The 23,399-nt window shown below is 46.2% G+C and overlaps 1 protein-coding gene across 1 annotated transcript in view; it reads left to right on the forward strand.

Moving 5' to 3' along the window:
- TMEM255B (transmembrane protein 255B) overlaps positions 1–23,399 on the forward strand; it is a 124,453-nt gene that overhangs the window by 94,130 nt on the left and 6,924 nt on the right. Inside the window, exons 5-8 of the mRNA XM_074983209.1 lie at positions 3,845–3,925; positions 10,962–11,047; positions 16,268–16,427; positions 21,727–21,873. Coding sequence (XP_074839310.1) covers positions 3,845–3,925; positions 10,962–11,047; positions 16,268–16,427; positions 21,727–21,873 — 474 coding nt within the window. The remainder of the gene's footprint in view (positions 1–3,844; positions 3,926–10,961; positions 11,048–16,267; positions 16,428–21,726; positions 21,874–23,399) is intronic.

The raw sequence follows: 23,399 nt of genomic DNA on the forward strand, positions 1-23,399 counted from the left end.
TTTGTAGGCAAGGTGGGGAAACTTCTTTTCAGTGGTTCAGATTTGTACAGGGCAGCCCCCCTCCCCTACAGGTGCCATGCAGTCGGGGGCCAGGGTGGGAGGGGGCACGTCTAACCCTTGCCCAACCACAGCATGTGGCTAGCCCCAACCCCACTGCACCATTTCTGGCAGTGCAGTGCGGACCTTGCTTCCAGACAGCAGCGTGTCCTGGCCTGCGTCGGGTGAAGGCTCCCCTGGCAGGAAATACTTTCGGGGACTGTTGCTGGGGGGAAGGCTCCCCCCATGACAAAGGTTTTTAGGGGCTGACTGGCCCCTGCAAGGCAACACATTGGGGGAAGGCTTCCCCGGCTGGGCTGCACCTATATTCTGGTGACAGCACCATGTTAACAGGTGTCTCAGATGCCCCTTGCCAGCTGACCTTTGTGGGGGTGGGGTGGGATGGGGGGCCAGCCCCAGCTGCATCTATATTATGGACTCCCCACCCACCCACCCCGCCTAGGCACAGTGCTACAAAACTCTCCCTTCCTTAGCATGTGGCTCAGAGGCTCCGCAGTCTCAGCGGTAGCCTGTTGCATGCGATTTTACGAGGGGAAAACAGCTCCCTGATGTGCTGCCCTGCCCTATGAAAGGTGTTCGGTCACCAGGGGAAACCTGAGGTACCTGTTAACATGGCACAGTCAGCTGGAGCGCAGGCACCCTAATATGTGGGATTGACAGCGTTGTCCAGGGTTCAACTTCCCTCAACTTTTCTATCATCTCCTGCTTCCTCTACTTTGCCAGATGTCTGCTTCTGACAGATTCCATTGAAAGGAAGTAAGTTTACAGGTTGCCTGAAATGCTCATAGGTTATGGTAGCCTGAGCACCTTTACTGGTCCTTTTGGCTACTGTACAGGTTTTTTTCGTGAGCCTCACACTCTCAAGGTGTTATTTCACCGGGGAAAACTGAGGTTGAGTCAGTTGGAGTGCAGACACCCTAACGTGTGGGATTGACAACACTCTCAAGGGTTGCACTTTCCTCAACTTTACTATCCTCTACTACTTCTTCAACTTTGCCAGTCTACGATGCTCTGGGCAGATTGGCACATAAATAGGCAGCTCTGACAGTGGCAATCATCAAAGCGGCTTGATTCAGGGGCAAGCTTCAGAAAAATGGCCATTTGTTTTCATTGGCGGTGGGGAGTAAGGGCAATGCACTCTGGCGTGATGACACTACACACCACAGCCACGTGTTGCATATTTTTTTCCATAACACCTTAGCAAGAAACCCCAGAGTGCAATGGGGCTATGGGAACTGTAGGATGGGTGCCCACAATGCTCTGCTGCAACAGTCAAACGTAGGCAATGTAGCGGGTGTTGCAGGGGGAAAGGTCGCAACTGTTTTTAGGCACGAAGAACAAGGGATCACCTTACAGGAGCGTAAAGGGTTTATTGATTGTGTAAATGCTGGGAGGGGAAAAGGGAACTCACTCACGTTTTCAAGCACACTTACAGTTCCAGGCAATGTGTTAGCCCGAGCAGGAAGCGGTTCATGCTATCTTTCCGCAACAGCTCTTGAGCTGGTCTGCTGGCCTGGTGATCTGAGTAGAGGGTACTATGAGGAGGTTCTGCTTGGTGGTGGACCACCACCACCGCGTCCCTCTCTTGTATGGGTTGCTGCTCATTCCTTATTTGGCATGCCTGTGTGCCAGGCACACGTCTGTCGTTTTGCCTTTAGCTGACCATTTGTTATTTTGTACCCGTTGGTTACGAAAGACCTTTTCTGTGGGCTTTCCATTTACCAGGAGCATCCTTTTGCACTCATTCAGGGATAGGGAAAGGAGGTTACTGGTAGTGCTTAACAGTGTATAATGCCAGATGACTTCAAATGGCCTAGGAAATAGTCCGGACAGAGTCCATTTAGAAGCGCACAGGACCAGATAACATCTAATGGCCTAGGAGACAGGTCAGGCAGAGTTCATTTTAAAGCATAAAAATAATTTTCATTTTTAGCCCTTTTATTGCTTGCCCCCAACAGTGGGGACACAGTAGGTCGACTTTAGGAGCAGGTGTGGACACTCAACTTGGACTTTATAAAATCTAGTGTTACAAAGTCCACATTCACAAAGTCAGCTTTATTCTCAAGTGCAGACATACCCTAAGTCATGTGCAGGGTCCAATAGGTATGTTCAAAGGCTGGCTAATTGTACGCAAATCTGTGGGAGAAGGGCCTTTCTGAACATCTTTTACCTGATGGTTAAGATATTCACCGGGGATAGAGGAAATCCCTCATTCAAGTCCCCTTTCTGCCTCATGCAGAGAAAATGGGATTTGAAGAGGAATCAGCCCATTTGCAGGTGACTGATAAAACCACTGGGCAATGAGACAGTCTGATGTGGGGCTTCCTCAGTTTCCCTTTCTGAAACTGTTCCACTTTAATTGTACAATTAAATATTAATTGGGCCAGAGATAGTGTTTGAATGGTTCTATACGCCAGTGGTTAGAGCACTTACCTAACGCAGCAGATTCCTGTTGAACTCCTTTCTCTTCTTCAGGCAGAGGGGGTACTTGAACTGGGGCTGGGGATCTCCACATCCCCAGATGGGTTCCTTAACCAGTGGGCTAAAGGTTGCAAGGGAAGCTGTCCTCCTCTGAGCTATTTTGTGTGGACTCACCTAAGGGCTCCAGTCTAATAGGGAGCCTTCGAGCATGCCAATTGAAGTGGGCCCCACGTATCATTTGGGTGGCCCAATGCCTGTCTTCCCCAGTTCATGCATTGCTCTTGGTCTGAGGCGTGCCTGGAGACATTGAGGGAGCCAGCAGTGTACATGCTGAGAAACATAGGCACTAGGAAACTTTTAGTGAAAAAAGAGAGGTGTGCTCAGTGACTTCAGGCACCTACAGATTTAGGTGGCTGCTGAACAGGCACTTTGTGGATTGCAGCGGTGCCTAAACATGTGGTTTAAGTGGCTAGTACTTTTGTGGCTCACACGCATCGTCCTGAATTTGGCAGAGGCAAACATCAGTAGCCATTGAGTAGCCTTGCATTTGCTACCTCACTGCTGCTTGCCGCATGCCCTGCCTGCCAGGCGGTGGAGATTCCTATGAGGCTGTCCCTTCGTGTTATCAAGGAGAAGATTTTGCATCAAATAAATGCAGTAAATTTGACTAGCGAATATATTTGAGAAAGTCACAATCTTTTTGCAGATGTTCAGGAATGGACAAAGAGGCAACTATTGATTTACTGTGAATTAGAAGCTCCTTAATATCATAATTTATTTTGCTTCTTTTTGTAGTGTAAGAGAAGGGTTAGATCACTGGGCCCCGTTGTGTTAAAAATCAAGTGCTATGTTTGAAGATCTTATTTCATTTTCTCTATGCTTTCTCTATGACAACAGATACTTAACATCTTTAAAAGTGAGATACTGTGTTTTAAAATAAATTCTCAAAGACTTCTCTTTAATTTTACACACTTGGATTAGACTGTTACAGAGGGTGAAATAGTGGCTGAGAAGAGTATGTTATTCATCTGACCACTCCACAGAAGAAGCTATAGGAGGGGAAAAAAGGCATTAAATGATTGAGAGGCTAGTCTGTCATAGGAGGCCGCTGGGTTAGAGAAAAATAAATTATCCGTGCACAACCTAGAGATAGAGAGGGCAAGGGAAGTGTAACCCTTTGCAACTGATTTCAGCCTAGACATAGATTGGAAAGCAGACTGCACTGCTGTGCCCTTAAGTGGTCACCCAGTGAGTTCCTTGGCATTGACTTCCACAAAGCCGTGAACACCTGGGAGTGGTTTTTTTTTTATTATGACTACATGCTTATTCAGATTACATACTCTCATTAATATTTTTCTCTTTGCAGGACCCTAGGCCTTTGCACTCCAGAAGATGTCAGTTTTATTCAAGTGGAATGGGATTCTTATATGATGCCTACCAGACAGAGGTAAACAAAACCATTTCATAGCTCATTAATTTCCTTTGTGACATTCTGAGCGTTTCATTACAAGCCCCAATGTTCTTTTCTTCCCTAATAACAACTCCCCCAATAATTGTGAATTTCTTTTCTCAGAAGGTGTTTGTGAACTTACTGTAATATTTACATCAAATGTAGCTTTTCTCAATCAATCTCTATTATACGATCCTCCGAGGAACGGATTTTTATAATAAATATCTATGTTAATAAATTTGCATTAGCCAGAAAAATTCAAATCTCCACTATAATCATTTAATACACACCAAGAATGTCTGCATTTTGTATTCAGCTTCCCTTTGTTATCTCAACCATAGTAAAATGACAGGAAAAATAACTAACCAAATGGCTTGATTTTCCCCCCTATTTTCCTTGGTATTGCTATTCAATGTATGTTTTTTCCTCCAATATAGGATGCTAAATTGGTGGTAGTGAGAAGAAAATAAACCAGAACAGAACTGAAAATAGAGAAACAGAGCTAGGGCTTACAGGAAGCCAGATGTCCATAATCACAATTCTTTCCATGACTCTGAATAAGCTTATGGGAAATGTTCCTGTTAATAACATTAGACAAGTCAAGTCTTTTACCAGTGTAAATGAGTAATGCATTTGGATTCAGACCATTTTCTATTTTATGTAAGAAAATATATTAAAGGAATATTTTATTGACCTTCTTGCTGACCTACCTAAAAAAGATGTAGAACCCTTGTCCTCATCTTTTTCCTTGATTTTAATTCCCTCTTCTCCCCACAAAATAAGTACCACTGATAAGTCTCCCAAGTAAACAGAACTATTTCTCTGCTGAAGTGAACTTGATTAAACTTCCCTGGAGGTATTCTCAAGCAGACCACTTGATTCTTAAAGGCATCAAAAATATTAGCTTGTGTCTTAAGTTCCTAGGAATGTGTAAATTGGAGCATCTTTGAGATCTTTGCTCTTTTCTGGCAAAAAAGTAATATGGATTTATAGCGTGTTAGCTTACTGCCCTTGTAATAAATTCTTGTCTGATTATCCAGTGACCTGTTTTTTCCAACAGAATAGATCTGGACCTGGACTGCTGTACACTAATCCAGAGCTATTGCTTCATAGCTGTCAAATTTAGCTTTTGGATTTTCTTTTATTTTACTCAACTGCTGACCAGCTGACATGACCCACATTTCATGCAAATTTCTCACCAGCAGGGCAGATTGTTTGTTTCATGCAATTTGCCTGAGCACAAGTTTTCTTCGAAAACTGACAGTGTGCAAGTGATACATAACTGGTGGAGTTTTCTTGTTGCGTTTCCTTCTTTTAGCAGTCACAGATGGTATTTTATTTTCCTGCAATTACTGTGATTCAAGACCACGTCTTAAATTGGTGATGAGTATATGTAAAGGCACAACCAGGGAAACATGAAAAAGATAATGCTCTGGTCTCTGAAATGAAGGACTAGGACTTGACATGCAGGATAGCCACAAGTGGTGCACGAGTTAATGCCTGAGTCTCTTCTTCCGAACATTGAGTATTTATTTGTTTTGATTATGCACTACTCTCATAAAAAGGAGTAACTTTCCTAGGCACTCCATGCATGTTTTAAAAATGCAGTTTTAAAATGGACAACTCCTGTAACCTTCTCAGCCAATAATTAACACACATCATAACCCAGAAGCTAAAACTGTATTTAGCATCATTACAGTCTTCTTCTAATGTCCTCCCAAATTCTTTCAGCTGGGCAAATGTATGGCCCTGGCAGCATGACTTGAAGGTTGATAAGCTAGGACAATTTCAAACCAAGAGTGAGTCCTAGGCTACGTCTACACTAGCCCCAAACTTCGAAATGGCCATGCAAATGGCCATTTCGAAGTTTACTAATGAAGCGCTGAAATGCATATTCAGCGCTTCATTAGCATGCGGGCAGCCGCGGCACTTTGAAATTGACGCAGCTCGCCACCGCACGGCTCGTCCCGACGGGGCTCCTTTTCGAAAGGACCCCGCCTACTTCACAGTCCCCTTATTCCCATGAGCTGATGGGAATAAGGGGACTTCGAAGTAGGCGGGGTCCTTTCGAAAAGGAGCCCCATCGGGACGAGCTGCACGGCGACGAGGCGCGTCAATTTTGAAGTGCCGCAGCCGCCCACATGCTCATGAAGCGCTGAATATGCATTTCAGCGCTTCATTAGTAAACTTCAAAATGGCCATTTGCGTGGCCATTTCGAAGTTTGGGGCTAGTGTAGACACGGCCCTAAAGTGATAAGGTCATCACAAAGAATGCCCTCAATGTACCCCTCCACTTTCGTACAAAGACGAGGCTTCCACTCTGGAGTTTCTCCTGATCTCAACTCTGGCAGCCTACCATAAAGAGAGAGATTGTCTTTTTGAGATGCATTGGTTCCAGGCCAATACGAACCTATGTGATAGGTTAAAACCAACCAGCAGCTTAAATTCTACTTGTTTGCCAAGAGGTAGCCAGAGCCTATGCAAAAGCACTACTGTCATGTGCTGCTGGGCAGATGCTGCTTGTATCAAACAAGTGACTAAATTCTGCACCAGCTTTAGTTTAGGGATAGATTTAAGATGCTGCCGCATGTCATGTAGTATAGCGGTATTTCATTCGACTGCTGTAGTCACACAGATTTGTGGGTCTCCTCATAAAACAAGTTACTGTTCAATGTGAGGGAGGGTAACAGATTCAGGCCCTTGGCAATTTATGCCTTCGGTTTAGGAAAGCACTTATGCATGTACTGAAATGTTATTGGCTTGCAGTGAAAAGAAAGAGGAAAATAAAACAGATCCTACCTCAGTGGGCTTGTGATGGAGTAAGATATATCAGTTTCAAAGTGTGAATTCTGTTATGTATTGCAGCCTCCGTCTTGGATTGTAACCTTTGCAGTGACCTTCATTTCATAGTGAAACCTTCATTTTGGATTAGAGCATCCATTTTGCGTTACAGACTTGAACATATGTATACCTTGCCCCAGGGCAAGTTTATTGTTATACGTGCAAGACAGACACCTTACCCAGGAAAGAACTCTGACAAAGTGGGTCTTTGCCCACGAAGGCTTATGCTCCAAAATATCTGTTAGTCTATAAGGTGCCACAGGACTTGTTGTTGTTTTTGAAGATACAGACTAACTCAGCTACCCCGCTGATACTTGTGATAGCAAAGTTAGCACAGAACAATCAACCTTTGATTGTCAACTACCAGACCATCTTCAGGGGACAATGGAGTCTCAGCAGGTAAGTACGAGAGAGGTAGCCGTGTTAGTCTGTACTCCAACAGAACAAAGCAGCAGAAATATAGCACTTTAAAGACCCACTTCATCAGATGGTCTGGTCTTCAGAAGTGTGTCTGTCCCACGAAAGCTCATCACTGAATAAATCATTTTGTTAGTCTTTCAAGTGCTCTCTGCACATAAGCCAGGCTAGATGAAGAGGCGAGACTGCACATGGGCAAAATAGGGGCACAGACTGTGTTCAGGGATGGGCTTCTCTGATCATCAGGGCTGATCATCACCATGTGCCAGAAAACCAGGTTGGAAAGAGAAAAAAGACCAGAGGGGACTTTGCCTTGCCTGAAATGCTGACCAGATCTGAGGTTCCCAGAAAGAGTGAGATCCACAACTCAGGACATTAGTAATTCCCTTGTGATTTCTTAAGAGTAAAGTGGCTGTAGTTAAGAAAGTCATTTGCTAAGCCTGTATTCCAGACTGGCCTGCCACATTTTTTTCCTAAAACAGTTAGTTAAAACTGTCAAAGTGCCCACAGGAAGGAGGAACTCTGAGGGAGTATGTATAAGCAAATGTGTGTGTGGCGGGGGGTTGAGGGTGGGGTGGCTCAAGAAGAATGAGGCATTTGCTTCAGGCTCTAAGGGAGACAGGCTGTGTAAACACATCCCAGGAAGGGGAACAGTCATAAAGTTTGCCCCTGGGAATGGGTCCCAGGGACCCAGAGGTGGGAACAGTGACCCAGCTCTTCCCAGACTAGGTGACTTACTAGCTTGTGAAATTCAGTGACTAGATCCACACGACAGTCCTTGCAAAGGTGGCCTAGGCCAGGCTGTGGCAGGGCTCACTGAGCAAACTTAGTGACTCCAATGTTATAGATAGGTTGACACTTACAGTGGGACATGTACTTATACACTTCGATACATCTGGGGAGGCCTATATCATGTCATGATGTTCTCTCAGCGTGTACCCTTTGGGTGGTATTTTGACCTATGCCAAAGGCACACTGCTTTTCTTTTTCTTTACTTCTCCAACCTCATCAGTTGTGGGCCCCCATATTAGTCCACTGGTTTCGGTTGGAGTAAGGCATTACTTAATGTGAGCTAGGGTTGTAGGCTCAGTACCATTTATGTTATGCATATCAAGCCCTGTCTGCCTTTTCAAGTTTTGGCTGTTGTGCCTTGCTGTCCTCTTAGCACCACTTTAAGAGATGTTCCTTCATGTACTGTGAAGTGAAAACATAAAATTCCATCTGCTTCTGTCACTGACTCCCTTTGTTCCCTCCTTAGTCTTTGTGGGCTCTTCCATTTCCTTACTCCCCTATCATCTCTGGGTTTTTTTCTTTGAGTTGTTCTGATCCTTTAGAGCCACCAAATTCTATGTGCCACACGCTTTATTCCTTAGAGAGAACTTTTCTTTCGAGGCTTTGCAGTTTTCCCCCCATCATTACTTTCACTACACATATGAAACCTGCCTCACGTCACAAGCCTGGAAAGGCTGACAAGCCACTTGTTCTAAAGCGACACAGACCTGTTGCGTGCAAGGACATGCGCATGCATGCAGATTGGCCTTGTGCCTTCCCTTCTCTCAGGAGCAAATCCATCAGGAGTGCAGAATCTCACTGAACTCCCCCTGTAGAGCGGCTGCTGACTCAAACACCACGAGCAGGATAGCTTGGTTCAGCCCCTTCAGTAAGAAATCATCTCATCAAACAATACATTATTGGATGGGCATGTGTGACAGAGGTCATCTGATAAATGCTTTCAAAGGCAGCAGTTCACTCCTAAACCTGTTGCTACCATCTCTTTCATGAGGCGAAAGGCTCCATTCAATAGTGAATTCTCTTTTCATTGTACAAACAGAGCCTTTCTGAACAGGCATAGCATACCTTAGAAGGAGGTAGAAATATTGTATTTTCCATACCACTGGCCAGTTTAATGCTGACAGCTGTTTCAATATCTTGAAAGTCTATTAACAAAGCTAAAGGCCTCAAAAAGAAACCTGTCTATAAAACATTACAATTAGCCAGCTATGTCAAATAGAAATGATGGATGTGCATTACATTGTAAGGGTCATTAAAATGATCTCTTGTCTGGGTGGAGCGTAACTGGTATGTGTCAACATTTATGTCGCCAAAATCTCTCTGTTCTCAAGTCCATAGCCCCTTTCATTTCTGTAGGCAAGAGCCTTCTGGAAATGGCACTCATTGTTCGGACTTTTTTGCTGTCATATTTTGTTTTGTGTTTTATTTTTTTGTTCTGGTGTAATAAAAGCTGAAGGAAGAAGGTGTGAGACTGTCAGGAGGCATCTAACAGTTAGAGAGAGACTTAACATCAGGGCTTTTTTTGTCGCGGTATGTGCCAGTGCTGTGTACTCGCCCCTCCGCACCAATCTTCCCTCCAGCCGGGGATCCCACCGTTGGGGCTGCTGGAGCCCCTGCTGGCCCTGTGACAGAACAGTGTCAGGAGCTGGAGCCGTCTTGGCAGAGCGGGGCCAGGAAGCAGAGGCCCTGCTGGCTCCACAGCCCCAGCCACTGGAGGCCTGGTGGGAGGCATGGGGAAAGCACCAGCTCCTGTTTTGTTTTTTGAAAAAAAACCTGGTTAATATTATTCACCGGAGACTAATACTGTTCGTCTCTCCAGCAGCATAAAGGGACCCTAGTGTAAATGAATAGATCTGCTCAAACAAGTTCATGACAGCAAAGCCTTATAACTTCAGGGGAGGGGGAGGCGGTCATATTTTCAGTGTTTTGTGGTGCTTCAAAGACAAAAATGCAAGAATCTTAGTGTGTGTTGTGTGTTCTGGTTGAATGCAGAAGACACTCTGGCAAGGTGGGTGGCTCGTACAGTTACTCTCCAGTTTGCATTCTGAAAGAAATACTTGGATACCTCTTTATAGCTGTGTCTACACGTGCACGCTACTTCGAAGTAGCGGCACTAACTTCGAAATAGCGCCCGTCGCGGCTACACGTGTTGGGCGCTATTTCGAAGTTAACTTCGACGTTAGGCGGCGAGATGTCGAAGTCGCTAACCTCATGAGGGGATCGGAATAGCGCCCTACTTCGACGTTCAACGTCGAAGTAGGGACCGTGTAGATGATCCGCGTCCCGCAACGTCGAAATTGCCGGGTCCTCCATGGCAGCCATCAGCTGAGGGGTTGAGAGACGCTGTCTCTCCAGCCCGTGCGGGGCTCTATGGTCACCGTGTGCAGCAGCCCTTAGCCCAGGGCTTCTGGCTGCTGGATCCATGCTGCAGGCACAGGGTCTGCAACCAGTTGTCGGCTCTGTGTATCTTGTGTTGTTTAGTGCAGCTGTGTCTGGGAGGGGCCCTTTAAGGAAGCGGCTTGCTGTTGAGTCCGCCCTAGGACCCTGTCTGCAGCTGTGCCTGGCACCCTTATTTCGATGTGTGCTACTTTGGCGTGTAGACGTTCCCTCGCAGCGCCTATTTCGATGTGGTGCTGCGCAACGTCGAAGTTGAACGTCGACGTTGCCAGCCCTGGAGGACGTGTAGACGTTATTCATCGAAATAGCCTATTTCGATGTTGCTACATCGAAATAAGCTATTTCGATGTTGGCTTCACATGTAGACGTAGCCTATTAGTGTATCATGCTGTAGTGGGCTCACAGTGGCCTCTTCCTCTGCTTCCTCTCCTGTGGGTGAAAGATCCATTTTGTACCAGGGTAAACACCTCAAAGTAAAGCCAGGTGAGTTGTTTCTATGTGCTCAGTGGGATAACTGGTAAAATGGTGGCCGGGTCCTGTAGCCACTGTAGTTAGACTAACAAATGTTCCCTTCTCTTATTCCCAGGTGACGTGTTACGCCTTAAACAGCAAGTGCCAGCTGAGAGTAAAGAGCAATACATGCTATTGCTGTGACCTGTACAATTGTGAAAAGTAAGTCAGCAATACTCACCTGCTCTGTCAGAGTTTGTATGTTTATTTCACCTCCTTTTGCATTAGGCCCCATCCTGGGACTCAGCACACCGCTGGCTAGTGGGCTGTGCACTGTGAGCACCCGGTCAGAAGACGCAGTCGTACATCCCCCAAGCTTCAGAGCCAGCACATAGCCAAAAGCCCCAATAGCACCCACACAGTCTGCAGCACTGTTCTGAGTGTCAGTGGAGTCCTGTCCTGCAAAGAGTCCCCCTGCATTCAGCCACACAGTAGGCTCCTCTGGTGAGCGAGCATTCCCCAGATCCTGTTCCCCCCTCCCCATGGACTTACAGGATAAACTGTCAACCAATGCCGCCATTTGTCTCTCAGTGCTCTCAGTATTTCAGAGGGTTTTCATTAAAAATTGTCCATAGGAATTTGTTATGTGGCCACCAGAATAAATGAGTTACTAAAGCACAGCCATGTGAAGAAGCTTTGGTGAGCTTGCACTTAGTATTTCCAAAATGGATTTCATGGGGTCACTTGTTCCCTGATCTCCAGGAAGTAAAATTAATGGAATATCGTTTCCATGACAACATTTTAGCTAATGGGTAGGACCTCGGCTTTTTTATAAGCATGTGTGTGCTCAAGGGATTTTCCTCGATGGCCGTAAGGATAGGTGTGGTGTACAAGAGAAGTTTGACCAGATTTCCAAAAGACTTCTGTATTAGTTCACTCTTACCAACACACAGGCTGAAAAGATAGAACAGTGGACGTGCATGAATATGCTCATCAAGTAACAGTAGGTGACTATGTCAACCCTTGGAGAGAGGCTAGCTCAAGGTGGGCTCACTGTGGCATTGCAGCAGGCTGTCCTGGCCTCTCCAATCTGGCAAATAGACCTTAATTTCTAGCCTGAAATCCCTTCAGAGTACTTCCCTTATTCCACACATGTACCTGCCAGTAATGCATTGCAAGCCGCAGCATGTTGTGTAAAGAGCACGAAAATGTTCGGTGGGGTATGGAGGGATGTGTGTGTGTGTGTGAGTGAGAGAGAGAGACATACAGCAGTTGTGCTCTCTGTGGACCTCTAGGAAGTACAATTTCACATTTTAGTATCACTTTTTGAGACCATGGAACTCCAAACAATAATATTTTTTATGTGAAACGTGTAAAAAAAAACCCTAAAAAACAACAAAAAAAAAAAAAACCCCAGCAACATAGACAACAAAACCAAAATGAAGTAATTTAATCAGGGACTGTAGCAATGAAGATGTAACATTGTGTCCGGTTTTAATAACAGAAAATACATCCCATTAGTGATAGCAAAAAAAGGTCAGGCGCTCGTGGCATGTTGCCAGAGGCTGACCTAGGGTGACTAGATAGCACGTGTGAAAAATCAGGCTGGGGTGTGAGATATAGTAGGCACCTATATAACTTAGGTTCTCAGGCCTGTTGTCATAAAATTGGTCACATATGGTCACTAGATAGATCTTCTGAACCCCTTCCCCTCCAGCTTCAAATCAAAGCTCTCATGTTTTTGTCTTTATCCACACCTGTCACCCTGAATGAATCGTAGGGTTGGAAGAGACTTCAGGAGGTCATCATGTCCAGCCCCCTGCCCAAAGCAGGATCAACCCCAACTAAATCATCCCAGCCAAGCCAGGACTTAAAACCTCTAGGGATAGAGTTTCCACCACCACTCTAGATAACCCGTTCCAGAGCTTCACCACTCTCCTGATGAAGTAGCTTTTCCTAATATCCAACCTACATCTAGCCCACTGCAACTTGAGACCATTGCTCCTCTTCAAACCTTGGTTGTCACATATGGGAATTCCAAAAAGTCATGCCCGTTTTGGAGAAAAAAGTTGGCGGTGAAACTGGTATTAAAAACAGACAAATGTGTTTTTCTTCTGTAAAAGAAGAAGAAAAAAAGACATTTCCTTGAGAGATTAAGTGAAGTTTGGGACTGGAAGGAGATGCGAGTTTCCCCAGAATTTTAGTGTGATGAGTGAATTTCTGGGATTCAGATTTAAGGAACCGATTTGACAAAGTCAAAGCCCAGGTGAATGTTTTTCTTTCCTTGCCTACAAGATGCTAAACTGAACTACTAAGGGGTGTCTGCCACTGCTAGGCTAGTGCCATTTGCACCAGTATAAGCTGAGTGAAGGCAATTTATTCATTCATCCTAGAGTCTGCATATTTTATTTAGCATCAGTCTTAGGATTTTCAGAAAACGGTTTGGCTTGTTCAGAGAGGTGACAAATAAGAGGGCAACAATGGAGGGGTACAGACCAATGCATGGGGTACATACTTATGCCTATGTTTTTCATACTATAAGAACAGTGGGAAATCTGCCTAAATTGAAAGGTGAATCAGGGAAACTTGGAATATTTTCTTATACAAGACATAATTAATGGTGAAACTCACTGCTACAGGTGTTTATCAGGATACAACACAGAACAGATCCTCTGATGGATAAATGGAACATCCATAAGTTATTGGATAGGGTGAAAAACATAAGTGATTGTAACTTTTTGTATATGAGCATGTACTGCTAACTGATAGAGGCTTGAATGAAACTTTCCTGTTGGCAGCCCATCATCAATAACCATGGGCTCGACGCCCATTGCTGTCTGATGCTTCCCTCACTATTTCCTTCCATCTTTCCCTGTCCAGTGCGGAGTGGCTTAGTTTCTGTAGACTAGCTCCACACCAATCTGATGTATCATGCACCCATTCTCTGTGGGGTCTGCCTCTCCTATTCGAGCCATCCATTATGCCGAATTCCAGGGTCTTGACTTTTTGTTCATTATTCATTCTGCAAATATGCCCGAATAGCTGTAGCTCCCATTGTATAACCTTCTTACAGTCTAGATCATACGTTATGGTGCCACCCAGATATGTGAACTTCTCTGCGTTATCTAGTTCAATCCCATCTACACTGATCTTCCTTCTTTTTTCCTTATCTCCAAATACCATTGTCTCCATTTTGTCGATGTTCATAATCAGTCCATACTGCTTCCCTTCCCTCCCTCATTTAGCACCTGTACTGTTCTCGCTAGTTTCTCCGCATCTAACCTCAATGAAGTTCTTCATCCGCAAACTTCAAGTTGTTAAGTCTCATCCCATGCACCAATTTCCCTTCTACTTCTTCCTTGATCTTGTCCATCTCTCTCTCTAGGTGCATGATGAAGATGCTCAGCACTATAATCACTATGGGCCTTCTTGTATCACCCTGTGAGACACTTGGTACCAGTCACTTTCCATACCTTCCTTTTCTCCTTAGCATTTTCTCTCCCCAGCATTTCCAGCTGCACTCCTTGAGCCTAATTGGAATTCAGAGGAAAAAATTCCATCAAAATGTTGGTGCAAATTACCTTCCAGCTTTAAAAAGAGTGAGAGGAAGGCCTTCAGAGGAAACACCATAACCCCAGAGCAGGCAAGCAGGAACTCTCTCCAGCTTAGATGCTGATATGGAAGTGGATGAGTGGAAGAGTGTTGCTGCTCGGCAGTAGTGTTTACAAATAGAATAGCAGGATGTTTCAAAACATGGGATTTGGTTTCTTCAAATAGCCCACAATGCACAGACTCTGCAGCAAAAATATCTGGGTGCAAAAGCAAAGTGTGGGTTCATAACCTTCCTGATTTCTAACAGCAGTTTCTATGTATGAATGTAAAAATATTATTTCCAGATACCACAATCTACAGTTTGAAGAGACATCTTTGTGATATCCATTAGCTCCTGACTTATGTTGTCCTCCATCAGTTTGAAACCAGAGACACTTTCTAGCCAGTTAGTAAAATCTCCATTCCCTGTGGCTGGATTCACTTTTAAGCAAGATGTGCATTAGTGTGCATTTTTGAAGCGATGCTTTCAGGTGAACTAAAAAGGAAGGGGTGGTAAGCACGTTTCAGCTGACAACTGCTCTCAAACACATTACTAAGAGTGCTTACAAATTAAAAATATAGCATCATCTATTAATAGGCCCCTGAAAATTCACAGCCAGTCAAAACAGGTCACAAACCATGAAATCTAGTGTCCCCCCATGACATCTGCCTTTTGTGCATTTTCACTCTATACTATACGGATTACATGGAGGGAACCAGTGTTTCTCAAATTGCGGTGCCCTCGTGATCCAAAAGGGAATCTAAAGGAATCACAAGGTTATTTAAGGAAAGTCACAGAATTGCCACTCTTAATTCTGTGCTGCCGTCAGAGCTGGGCAACTGGAGAGTGGTGGTTGCACTCTTGGCCGGGTGCCCAGCGCTGAAGGCAGCATCCTGCCAGCAGCAGCACAGATGTCGGGGAGAAAATATCATACCCATGTCACCCTTACTTCTGTGCTGCTGGTTTCAGAGCTGGGTGGCTGGAGAGTGGCAGCTGTTGACTAAGGGCCCAGCTCAGCAGGCAGCAGTGCAGAAGTAAGGGTGGCTCTACCACACCAGGTCATCCTTCCTTTGTCAGTGCTGCTGTCGGTAATTCTGCCTTCAGAGCTGGATTCTTGGCCAGCAACTGCCAGCCTCCAGTTGCCCAGCTCTGACGACAATGGTGCTGCTAACAGTGCACAGAAAAAAGGCTAGAAATACTACGACCCCCCATACGATAATCTTGTGGCCCTGCTTTTTGTGTCAGGGCACATACCATTACAACACCACAAAATTTCAGATTTAAATATGTGAAATCATGAAATTTACCATTTTTAAAATCCAATGATCATGAAATTGACCAGAATGGACTGTGAATTTGGTAGGGCCTTACCCATATGTGCCATAGCTATGCTAGCGAATGGTACCAAAAAGCCCTACCTGTTCTAACAACACTAATCAGCTGAACAAGGGTAGTAAAGGAGTCCTACTAGCATGGCCATTGGTAGCTTTATTTTTCATTGAACCAGTTTAATTTGACATAGGGATTAAAAAAACAAGTCAGGCTGTGGAGAATCTATACAGGAGTGCCCAGTGGTTTAGCTGACCAGTGTTAGCTCCTGTGGGAGTGATTTATGGGACGAAAGCTCATCACCCAGTAAATCATTTTGTCAATCTTTAAAATGCTATGTGACTGCTGGTTTGTTTTGTTAGACTACAGACTATATGGCTCCCTCTCTGGTGCTATCGTGCAGGAATGTTTCTGTACAACTTCCTCATACCTGAGGAAAAAGTAAACGTTTTAGGATTCAGCTGGGCTGGTGCTTTGTAAACCATTGCTGTAAGAGTGATGCCATTTCTGTCCCGTTACAGTTCAGAACAGTCAACCAGCTACTATGAATTTCTTGGAGTGAATGGCTGTCAGGATGTGATTCACTTGTACCGGCTGCTATGGGCTTCCACAGTCCTGAACATCATTGGATTGTTTCTGGGGATAGTCACGGCAGCCATCCTTGGGGCCTTTAAAGACGTGGTAAGACTTGCAATTCCTGCAGCTTTTCATCAGTGGGGATTTCTGTATATTGCCAGTTATACTGTTACCTAATGTGTTCAAAAGACAGGCAACAGAACCATGCACAGCAAGTGCTCACAAAACATTTCCTGCCACAGCATTGAGTCCCAAGTCAGATATCCTCAGATTATGCTCTTGACGGGTGTTATAGCTCAGTATGGTCAGGCCTGGTTCAGACACGTGGGTGGGTGACAGATCATGCTGATGATTCAGTAAGTGGCCTCTCTTTTCTGAGTCAGCACTGAACCACTGGCTCAGCCTGGTGCTAAACAGTGTCAGTTTGGTGCAGGTGGTGCCAGTTTAATAGATGATACCTGAAACTGAGGTTCTAACCACTTGAAAGTAACAAATATTGTCTGATGGGGCAGGGATTGGTGCTGGGGTATTGGCCAGGTTCTGATGTGAACGATCACATTCTGCTCACGTAACGCTCCTGGTCAGTTTCCATCAGAGTGGCCGGTCTTCACCACCTGCCCTAATCCACTGAGAAGAGGTAATGTGTGATGCCAGTAGCTGTGTGGTTGCAGAGACAGCTGTGATTAAATAGTGGCTAAAATGACTGCAGAATACAGGGCTGTTAGTTCCTGGCTGCCCTGCCAGGCAGGGCTGGCTCAAACCCAGGCCTCTGTGAGTACGTGAGAGTGGGGCGAGGGAAGCAGTGCAGATGGGAAAGGCATGCCAGGGGCTAGTCGCTTCCCCTCAGAGGCAGCCACCAGCGCGGCAGCCTTTATTGGTGCTCGCAAGTCTTTGGGGTATCACTTGCTAAAAGCAAGAGGAGGGCTGCAGGACCGGGGAGCTTCTCGCCAGCAAAACTGCCTTCATTGAAATGCAAAAGACAGCGCGCAAGTGAATGTTGCTGCTTGTCGCTGCATTAATTCCTGATGTGCATCTCTGGCTGCGCAGCGCGCAGCAGGGGTCAGGACTGACTCAGACAGTGCTGGGCTACTCAGAGCTACACAGGCCTCTGCCTGACGGGCACGTTAGACAGGGAGGTGATGTTTGCCTATGATGCTCCATTGCCACTGGGTATGGAGTCAGCTCTTTGTGCCAAATGGGAGCTCGGCAGTGGTGATACTTCAGCCCCCTGCGGAATTTGTTATTTCTGCTCCGGCTCTGTTACTCTGGCTGGTACACACTCCACCATCTGGAGCCCGTATCCCGCTTCCCCACCAAGCTGGCAGGTCAGACTTGTTTGAGTGGAAAGGGGATAGGGCTGGATAATGCTACACACTAAATCTTGGGCCTTGCAGGCCCACCTAAGCTAACGCATTTGCAGGGTGCTGTTGATGAGCCTGGACAGCGTCTGGCAGAGGCGTGAGTAGCGTACAGCTGTAGCAGGGAGCTAAAGCAGTGTGGCCACTCACTGGGCTGCAGGGACACACGTGGACCAAGGAAGGGCTGCTGCTCTGCTCACACACCCCAAGCGCGTTGGGTTAGGACCAAGCTTTCCCACGGATATTTTGGCTTCATTTGGCCATCAGCTCATCTGTGCCAGCACCCTCACTGGTGGTGTTCCTTCCTTTAACCGGGGCGGACATGAGGGGGGCCGAGGGGTTGTTTTCAGGAGGGGGTGACATGGCCCATCATGTGGAAGGTAGCTGAGGACCGCTGGGCAGAACAGTTGAGTGTAATTGGAAGCTGGCAGGCTGCACTGAGAAGAGACAGAGGCTGACAGCAATGCCATTCAAAGCCCACTAGCACAGAGCACTGGTTCTTGGAGACATTCTGGTAGAACAGGGGATCCCCCTCGTACCAGCGACAGAGTCTGTCTATACCTCCCCCTTCATTACTGCCCGGGCAAGCCCAGCAGCGGCACTTGGGCTGGAGGAGGAGCTGGGGGCAGAACTCGGGGGGGACAGGGGCAGTTGGGGATAATGGTGGAGCTGGCTGGGCTGGAGCGAGAGAATGAGGGCAGAGCCTGGCTGGGGTGGGAGCGAGCGCAGAGTGGTGCTGCGGTTGGGGGTGGAGCTGGTTGGGGGCAGCGGCACCGCGGCTGGGGGTGGAGTTGTCTGGGGTGGAGAGGCTCCTCCACGTCTCTCCTCCTCCTTGAACATTCCTCCAGACCACCCCAGGGGACCACTGCTTATTCCTCCTCCTCGGGTACAACCACCCCAGCGTACTCCCTTCAGCAGCACACACGCTGAGAGCTGGGTTTCCAGTTACTATCTCTGTGTCATGACTCAGGGCTTTGAGAGACATTTTATTATGGCAGGGCCTTGTGAGAGTTATTTTAAACTCTCCCTTGTTAAGAGCCTGCACAGAGCACACGAGTAATTGCCCTCCTAGATGCTGCAAACCACCAGGCACAGCCATGGTGCAAACCAAGGTGTAAACGTGCAGCAGGGGACCCTTAACGCTTGGGTGGGAGCGTTGGGTGACCAGACCTCCCCATTTTGTAGGAGCCGTCCCCCAAATTTAGGGCTTTTCCTTATATTGACACCCATTACCGCCCCTCCGATTTTGCACACTTGCGATCTGGACACCCTATGTGAGGAGCACTTGGTGACTAAAGGGGACATGACATCACATATGTTCTCATAATGCCAGTAGTGAACCACAGCCATCAAGGGATGAACAGCTGGTGCCGCCTTTGCTGAAGGGAACACAAGCTGCTTTCTAGTATTACTAATTATTACTCATTATAGCACAGTCTAGCCTTGGAAGGACTGTCTTTATGCTATCCATTAGATGCTGCATTGTGTTGCCTCCATCAATCTGAAACCACAGACACGGTGTAGCCAGTTAGTAAAATCTGTGGCTGGATTCACTTCTTAAACAGCGTGCACCTTTAGGAAGGATTTTTGAAGCAGTGGTTTCAGGTGAACTATGGAGGAAGGTGTTCCTAAGCATGTTTTAGCTAGTAGCTACTCTTACACGTTGCTATGAGTGCTTACACTTTAGATTTGTAGCATCTGCTCTCAGTGCCTTAGCTCTGCTAGAGACTGGCACCAAAAAGCCCCACATATGCTAATGCTAGTCAGCTGCAGGGAAGCACAGTTGTACCCTTAGCATGGCCACTGGTGTCTTTATTTTTCATTAGACCACGAAAAGCTCATTGGAAGAGGTCGCACGTAAAAATGAGTGGGGAAAACAGAAAAGAGAAGACACAGAAGTGTCCCTGAGCAGAGTGGAGAATTACGGAGCCAATTTTAACCAACGCTGACACAGCTCTTCTGTGTCATTTTTCTCCTTGTCTGCCCCATCTTTGGCTCGACTCTTCCCTCTTAATTTGGAAATGGCAGAGATGTTGTGTTTCCTGGGTCCCTGGGCCAATAGCTTTGGTAAGGCCATGCTCCTGCAATGGTCAAGATTTATCCAAAACATAATGAAAATCAATCACATTAATAGAGCCTTGTGCAGACAGAAAATTTGTATCGGGAATCGGTGTCTGCAAAATTGATTCATAGATAGCCTCATCCACTAATGCGGATACCCACAGATACCTGCAACTTTGCAGGAGTTTGCAAAATTTGTTTCAGAATCTGCATCCACATTCACAAAAATGAACCACAGATATCCCTACCCACAGCCACGGATATACAGTGGATAGCTGCAGACTTGCAGGGCTCTACATGTGGGACCCATTTTAAATGTCTTGTTCTAGGTATGTCAGGTTTGACTACCCATTTCAGCTTTTGTCACCCTCTACTGCTTGGGGTACATTAGTTAGGCCAAAAAGCTGAGAGGCAGAAGTCTTCTCAGGACTTCCCGTTAGGTGGTGGTGAGCCTAAGTGACACATTGTTGTGAAGTCTTTTTCACTTCTGAAGCCCTCATTCCATTAATATGTGAGCCCCATGGCTACATCAAGAATTGCAGTTCCATCTCTTTGGAGAGAGAGAGAAGCCGTCCCCTTAGTCTTTTACTCAGTTCTGGAAATCTTGAGTTTGTTTCTGTAACGTCTGCGGCAGGTGCTCTGGAGGATAACGACCGCATGGCAAAGTGCTAGAAAAACCACTTCTAATTTTAACAACATGTTTCTACAGCTGAGCAGGGCTACTGTGGGCAGAGGCATAATGTACATTAGGAGCCGGCCTGAGGGCAAAGTGGGACAGTGGGTCCAGTTCCATGACACGGCCCTCATCACTGCCTGGACCATGGCACCGCGCCTGCCTGTCCCTCACAGCCACATGCAGTGACACAGCAGTGCTACCACGGCAATGCAAAAGGGCCCAGCGCGCCAGCTGCTGCTGCTGCCGCCAAAGTAGTAGCAGTGGCGGCTGGAGCTCTGGGCCCCTTTGACACATCGGGCCCGATGGCAACTGCTCCCTTTACCTCCTCCCACCCCCATCACTGAGCCTGATTAGGAGACAGCTGCAGATCAGTAATGAGTAAGTGGCTTATAACGCTTGCCAGAGTTGACGGGAGAGCAGCCCCGCTGACTTTACCGCACAGAAGACACTGCAGTAAGTATGTTTGCTTCAGCTATGCTATCTGTGTAGCTGAAGTTGCAGAGTTTAGGTTGATGGATAAGGCCTCAGACTAGAGTCTTGCCTCCTGGATCATCAGCTAGGCACTAGGAACTGCTGGGCATTTCTTAAGGCAAAAAGAGAAAGCAGCTGTGTAACTTCCCAGCAAAAAAAACCTGCTTCACACCCAAACACACTATTTCTAGATAGTAAAGTAACAGTGAGTGGGGGAGGGGGAGGATTTAATTTCAAACCTCCTTGGGTTCCTTCCTTACTTATCTAGAGCAGCGTTTCTTAAACTACATTCCATGGAACACTGGTGTGATGCGAACAACTCCCAAGTTTGCCATGCGCGCCTGATGCTTCTTTGCTACCATACACTGATGGGGTGTATTCTCTGTTGTTAAAACCAGATGCAAAGTTACTTCCTCATTGAGTAAATTCCTTCATTTTGTGTTTGTGTACATGTGGTCTCTGTTTTTTTGTTTTTTTGGTCTGACAATTTTTTTTTGAAGAAAATTTTCATAGGTGTTCCGCATAATAATATTTTTGTTTGGTGTTCCATGGTCTCAAAAAGTTTAACAATCACTGGTCTAGAGAGTACTATGAGCATTCATGTATTAATGTTTGTATCATTTAGCCAAGAATCTCAATCAAAGTAGATAATAATATTTTGTTAGTATAAATGGAAAAATGATGTGGCTGGTTTGTGTATTTCTTGTGCTGGGGAAATAAGAAAACAGAGAAATCAAACACTGTCCAATGACCTAATAAAATTTGATGTCATAAAAAAACATTTCCTTTTTCCTAGCCCCTGGTTGCATTTTGCTAATATGTTGTTTTGTGTGTTCAGCAGGCACCACTGTCCCAAATTGCCTTTAGTTCCACCTCTCCTCCTCAGATTTTGTACAACCCAGCCCAGCAGATCCTGACATACGCTGGGTTTTGTCCCTCTGCAGCAGCTATTCCTGCATATCCATCCTATCCTTTACCTCTTCAGGTAGAGTACAACAACATGGTATTTTTCTTGTTAACCCTCTTAAAAGCCAGAGGTTTCTCTTTGGTAGAAATCCCACGCTGCGAAATCTTGTCTGCTGGGGGGCTTGGGGGAGCTGGAGGTAGAAGGGAAGATGGATTGGTTGCATAGGACACAGGTTCTCCTCTATTCTTACGGCAAAGTTCAGTCCGAATAGTTTATTAGATCTCCTCTCTCGCCCCTTCAGGTTCCTTCACTGACCATTATTATTAGTTCCTTGGTAGTGCCTTGGCACCACAATCTGGGATTGGGACCTCACTGTGGTAAATGATGAACAGCTAAACAAAGGAGACAATCCTTGCCCTGGGAAGCTCCCTGTCCAGCAGACAGTGTGCAGTAGGTAGACAAAACAGATAAAGGAGACTGGGGGACGGGAGAATGAGAAGCATAAATCAATCAAGTTTAGCAGAAGAGCAAAACTTCTTACCTCACTCACCACACATTGCTACTCAGTGGGATGTGCCCCTTAGCCTCTCTTCTTCAGAAATGGCAATGGGCAGCTGGGGATGGATCACTTGATGATTGCCTGTTCTGTTCATTCCCTCTGGGGCACTTGGCATTGGTCACTGTGGGCAGACAGGATACTGGGCAAGATGGACCTTTGGTCTCACCCAGTGTGGCCATGTTTATGTTCCCTTGCCTATTCAGTGCCGGACGGGAGTGATTTCTAAGCACCGCGGCAGAGGTAGGTGTCAAGGTAGGTGGATAAGGTGAAAGCATTCTGATTTTTCTCCCCACACGTAAGGAACAGCCTGGGTGAATAACAGCATCAATAGCCGCATGAAGGGCCACTGCTGTATGTATAGAGTATTAACTTTGAAGCATAGTCCTCATGGTCACTAAGCCTCTGTATTTACTCAAGCAAACGGAATAAAAAAATGACAATTGCTTCAATTTTGAACAAGCATGAGTGAGGAATTCACGCAGTACTTACACTAGTAAGATTAGCCAGACACGTGTCACCTCTTCCCCTCCTTTTGCTGCTACACTCTAGCTCCACAAATAAATAAAATCACTGCCCCCCCACCCCACGGTTACCTCTTTGTAGCGGTTGTTCTGTGTGATGCAGCCATGTTACAGAGGTGTGTTCCACACACAGCAGAGCTGGAGAATTTTGCACAGCAGAGTCTGCAGGGGCAGCATTCACGCCACATGGCCATAGCCCTTCCCCAGACTCTAAGTGCGATACCATCCTGGCCCTCCTTGGTTCCTTCACCCCAAACATCAGGAGTACAAACCCCTGTGCAGAGGAGACAGAGAGCAGGTTGTGGGATAGACATCTGCCTTGCATCACCACGAAGAACAACATCTATGGGTAGGTGACCATGCTTCCCTCTTTCAGTAGATGCAGCTGGGTATTCAATGTGGGTGCTTCGCAGGCAGTACCTGTAGGCAGTGGGGTTCAAGTAGCTAAGGACTGGAGGGCTGCGTTTTTGAAGTTCGCATCTGATTTGAACATAAGCCTAACAGCACAGTGGTGTGCACAGCTG

Source organism: Carettochelys insculpta, chromosome 1, assembly GCF_033958435.1.
Source record: "Carettochelys insculpta isolate YL-2023 chromosome 1, ASM3395843v1, whole genome shotgun sequence".
Lineage (NCBI taxonomy): Eukaryota > Metazoa > Chordata > Testudines > Carettochelyidae > Carettochelys > Carettochelys insculpta.